Below are 5,191 nucleotides of genomic sequence, written 5' to 3' on the forward strand. Positions count from 1 at the left end.
AAAAAAAAAAAAAAAAAAAAAAAAAAAAACCAAAAAAATATGCAGCCGTAGATGAAAAACATGCAAATAGCTGAAAACTTTTCCATTTAAATAGCTATGTTGCTATAACTTAGTATCTGTACAGTCATTCTAACCCTTCACTAACTTTAATCAGGAAGCATCCCATCTGATAATCATCTATATAAAATGTGATGATTTAGCAATATCCCAATCCTATTGCTTCCAATGTTTGGAAGGCCTAAATTTATATACCTTCTTTAAAGGGTCCAGAATCATGCAATAGTTTTATCACAGCCTTAACCTGCAAACAAAAGTAGTCATTTCTATCAACCAACAATTCAGAAGCATGTAGACAATGGTATGTGAACAACCTGAATCAAACCATGGATTGAAGGTTAAATGAACCAATTAATTAGGATATACAAAACGAACTCTCCATAAGAACTTATGTTTCGTAGACAAGTTTCGAAAACTAAAAAGAAAAAAGTTTTCAACCCTTTGTTTTTGTATTAAGAATTTGACTAGGAATTCCGATGTTCACTATAGTTGAGAAATTTGGAGAAAAAAACTATGTTCTTAAAGTTCTTTCTATTTTCCATGTAACAATCCATAAGTTATGTAACAGCCCAAGCCCACCGCTAACAGATATTGTCCTCTTTGGGCTTTCCCTTTCGGGCTTCCCTTCAAGGTTTTTTAACACACATCTGCTAAGGAGAAGTTTCTACACCCTTATAAAAAAATGTTTCGTTCTCTTCCCCAACCGATGTGGGACTTCACAAATTAGATTTTTGCGAACAATGCAACTTTCTGTCTATGGTTAAACCATAAATCATAAACCATAAATCATAAATCATTGGAAGAAAGAATTACACCGTTATGCCTGAATCAGTCAGAATATAAAGGGTTACCTGATTTGCTTCACGCACAAGGAAATCATCTATTGCCCTCCCGAAACCTTCATCCGTAAGATAATGACAGCTATAAGTAGTCACAGGCATGTAACCTCGTTGAATCTTATGCTCACCCTGAGCTCCTGCTTCGACTGTGTCAAGATCAAGTTCAATAGCTGCTTCTATTGCCTGCGAGGAACAACCGAAGGTCAAAGATTCGAGGTCGTTTCAGCATTTATAAACTCTGATGACTTTTGGACCTTTTATTTAGGAAATTAAGTAGAATGCATGAGAGTAACACAATTATAAATAAAGCTCATTTTGGCACCAAGGTTCCTCAGCGCAAGAAAGAAAACCGGTGATTCAAGGTTAAAACACGTCTGCTAGGAAGAGGTTTCCACACCCTTATAAAGAATGTTTCGTTCCCCTCTCTAACTGATGTGGGATCTCGCAATCCACCCCCTTCGGGACCCAATGTCCTCGCTGGTACTCGCTCCCCTCTCCAACTTATGTCGGATCTCACAATCCACCCCTCTTCGAGGCCTAGCGTCCTCACTTGTACACTGCTTGGTATTTGGCTCTAATATCATTTGTAACAGTCCAAGCCCAATGCTAGCAAATATTGTCCGCTTCGGCCCATTACGTATCGTTGTCAGCTTCACAGTTTTAAAACGTGTCTACTAGGAAAAATATCCACACCCTTATAAAGAACTTTTTGTTCCCCTTTCCAACCAATGTGAGACCTCACAATGAGGGGGAAGCCCAAAAGGAAAAGCCCAAAGAGAACAATATCTGCTAGCGGTGGGCTTGGACTATTACATGTGATATATTTTACTAAGACAAAATCTTGAGAGCAAACAAAACGAAAAGAGAGAGAATGAACTAATAGATTCACTCAACTTGAAAAGGTCGATTATATTGATGCAATGAAATAATGATACGCACACACCTGATAATAACAAGCTTCAAAATGTAAACTTGGATAGTATGCTCTAGGGTGACAACCCCACAGCCGCCCATATAAAGTATCTCCACCAATTAGATTGAGCGCTCCAGCAACAAATTCATCACCTTCCTCCGCAGTAACTAGTAACACCTGATCTCCCATCTTAGAGGCCATATTATAAAAGAAATCCCGAGTGAGATAAGGGGTGCCCCACCTACGAAGAAGCCATTACCGAATACAATTCAATATATTTTCATGCATCTACCAATTCATCATACTCAGTCAAAAAATGGCAACAACAAAAAGAAATTCTTAATCCCAATTGGCAGATAAATGAAAAAGGTTGGTAGTAAGGACCAAACTTGTTATCGGTCGTGTTCCTGTAGAATGTATAGAATGAATCCCAATGCTTATCCTGCCAAAACATTACAACAAATGATGCCTGTGCCCCTAAATCTCTTGCAGTAAGATAAGTAATGGTTGCCACAAACAACAATTCACATGTTAGAATTTACAAGAGACGGTTCATTATCATTTATTATTGTTGTCCTTTGTTATGCAAACTCATCTAGACACTCGAGTACAAGGATAATTTTTTCAATAAAATATAAACAGAGTTTTATTTTGACACTCGAGTAGAAGGATAACTTTTCGAAAAAATCGAATTTATTCAATCCTATCCAATTTTAATAAAATACAAGCAGATCCAGTTTTTACCTTTATTTCACTACCCCGGAGACGTTTCATGGTCAAATTTTGAGCCACAATCTGCCACAGAAAGTCCACAAAGATAAATTACAAATTCATAGCCACTAAAAGCTGGGGAAATTACTATACTTTTCAAATCTACAAGTAATAATCAGTAACACAGCCATCTATAAACATTAATGCAAGATCTTAGCCATAAAAGCCCATTTTTAGGGCAACTATGCATATCCAATTTATGACTTCAGCAAATTGAATGACGTTGAGTTCTCTCTCTTAGTTCATAACAGTTTGTTAGTACAGGGTATTGCAGCTAATCTAGTGTCGTTTAGGATCTCCTAGTTACAAATGGTCATTTGACAAGACTGCACCCTAAAGCAGGCAGATTAAACCAGTAATAAAATTATGTTTCTAGTCTAACTCAAATCATCATAGAGACTCCAAAGGCATCAACTTCTGCTGTGGATTAGTATTTTGGTATCCCACACAATGGAACGAAAATTAAAAATGTTGACCTTTTTGCGCTCCTGGCGAATATTTTTCCTCTTACTTTGCTTCATATCCATTAAAAACTCATCAAAGCTGCAGAAGATAGAAGGGAGAAGAAATTATAAATGATACTGAGAAAATGTTCAGTATCTATTGCACTTCAAGAGAAACATATATAAAGAATAAAAATAAAAAAGAAGTTAGTGCTTGAACGTTGCACATAAATGTCACAACAAAGTTGGCAACTTTCACCTTCAAATGGACAAACAATTGATGCCTCCAAACTTGGTATTTAATTCAAATGAGATTTAAGAAAAACAAATAAGTTAAAAGAAACAAGAAACAACTAATTAAGTCAGAAAAGATTTATGAGGATACTCTTAAAGTTCAATCCACAACCTTCACAAAAGCAAACATGATTGCAAAGATACCACTCAATAGTCTATAATTAACAGAAAAGCTATGACAAAGAACAAACTAATGTCATAATTGGTCTATCCCTAATTTCCCAAATTCCAATACAAACAATGACCACCATTCTTAACAAACCTACCAGCTAATTACTTTATACGTAATAAGTAACAACAATCCTAACAGTTGAGAAGAAGAGATCTCGAAGTATTGATTGAATTTTTGTAGGTTTGCTACTTTCCTCAGTTCATTTGCTCAAGGAAATGTTGTCTTTCTAATCACTAAAATAAAATAAAGAACTAAGAACTAAAAAAGGGAATGAAGAAACAACCACCCAGTGAATCACCTCAAACTAAAGCAGAAGAACCGATGAATAAATAATCTAACTCTTATCCCTCCTTGTGGCACGAGATAAGCTTAAAAACAAATATTTGGAGGAAACAACATATTTGATTGATGTATGAAATATAAGCGAAGGGAGAGGGAATGAACCCAGGAGCCCAAAAATTGAGTTACATAAATGACATCCATTTGAGCAAAAGTATGGAAAGGCTAAAATCACAAAGGGGAGAGGGGGGGTAAGATTTACAATAAGACAGAGCCACTAGGAGAATATTGCTAAAAAAAGTATCATAAGAACATTTGGTCCAGATAAAAGTTCTAGCAAGGTTTAGCCAGAGGGGCCCACGAATTGCTTTGGTATGGGCCATGAACGCCGGCAATTTGATCTTGCCTGGCGATGGAAGAAGGGATTACAATCTCAGCTGAAAGAAAGTCCAAAGGGTTTTCCCTCAATTTGATCTGAAGCTCTGTCAAATCCATCGCAGAGATTTTTTGGCAACATCCATTAACTATTAAGTCACAGCAATGTCTCCATACATCCAATAGATCCTCTCATTCAAAGGCTAATGGGAAGAATCCAACATGTGAACTGCAAAGAGAAGTCCCTAACCTTTCACCAGTTGTCAGGTGAACATAGGGTGTTGATGGGCTTTACATCCCCACAATGAAGGACTTTACCAGTTGTATGGGATTGAGAGAGGGTGCAAAGGGAATCCTGAATAGCCACTCTGATGGGGTACCACCTGTGATGAAAGGATCTCTCTTGAATAATAATTATTTTTTCCCAATTAAAAAAAACTCCAGTTCAGAAAGGGGATTGGTTGCTTAAGCAGGAGAGTGGGTGGGTGGCCTATTAGTGTTAATAATGAGGCTTGAGGTAGGTAAGGAAAGTAAAGGGGCAGGTGAAGGAGGATTAGATGGAGGTGGTGCCCTTCAGTCGTCGCTCTTTATAATATTCCACTATGAGGGACAAGAAGAAAAGCCATCCTTTTTTGTCATGGAAATCCTTTTTTGTCATTTCCAGCTGGTATCGTGTTGTGCGATCTTCCTCCATTGTTGTTTTGTTTCGTTGCATCTGCATAGTATACATTGTTTATACAAAACTCTTCAATCCAAAGGAAGTAATGGCACTTCGCTGCTCCATGAAGAGTTTGTAGGTGTAAGGGTCGCCACAAGAGTTTGAAATATGGAGAAGAGCCATGTTAGGGAGGTCCAACAGATATGGAGAAGGAGACATAATCCGGGCTCTGTTTCCTTTATGGGAGTAACCAATTGAAATGTAGAAGATTTTGTGGTTTATGGCTATAGAGCGTGAGACAGGCATGGTGTTGGCAGGGGGGAAGGGATCAGTGCAGGAGCTAGTGGCCATGGAATGGAGGCGGGGGAGGAGGAGGAGGAGGAGGGGGGG

At 37.8% G+C, this 5,191-nt stretch overlaps 1 protein-coding gene across 3 annotated transcripts in view; it reads right to left on the reverse strand.

Moving 5' to 3' along the window:
* Positions 1-5,191, reverse strand: part of LOC111483077 — a 10,228-nt gene that overhangs the window by 987 nt on the left and 4,050 nt on the right. For 2 of the 3 annotated variants that reach the window (XM_023129197.1, XM_023129198.1), the window contains exons 7-12: positions 3,057-3,123; positions 2,554-2,604; positions 2,199-2,251; positions 1,840-2,050; positions 909-1,079; positions 253-301 (exon numbers count right to left, since the gene is read on the reverse strand). In XM_023129197.1, coding sequence (XP_022984965.1) covers positions 253-301; positions 909-1,079; positions 1,840-2,050; positions 2,199-2,251; positions 2,554-2,604; positions 3,057-3,123 — 602 coding nt within the window. Of the gene's footprint in view, positions 1-52; positions 302-908; positions 1,080-1,839; positions 2,051-2,198; positions 2,252-2,553; positions 2,605-3,056; positions 3,124-5,191 lie in introns of those variants that run through there. The other variant, XM_023129199.1, reaches the window with a different exon arrangement.

The sequence above is a fragment of the Cucurbita maxima genome, unplaced genomic scaffold, assembly GCF_002738345.1.
Source record: "Cucurbita maxima cultivar Rimu unplaced genomic scaffold, Cmax_1.0 Cma_Scf00008, whole genome shotgun sequence".
Lineage (NCBI taxonomy): Eukaryota > Viridiplantae > Streptophyta > Magnoliopsida > Cucurbitales > Cucurbitaceae > Cucurbita > Cucurbita maxima.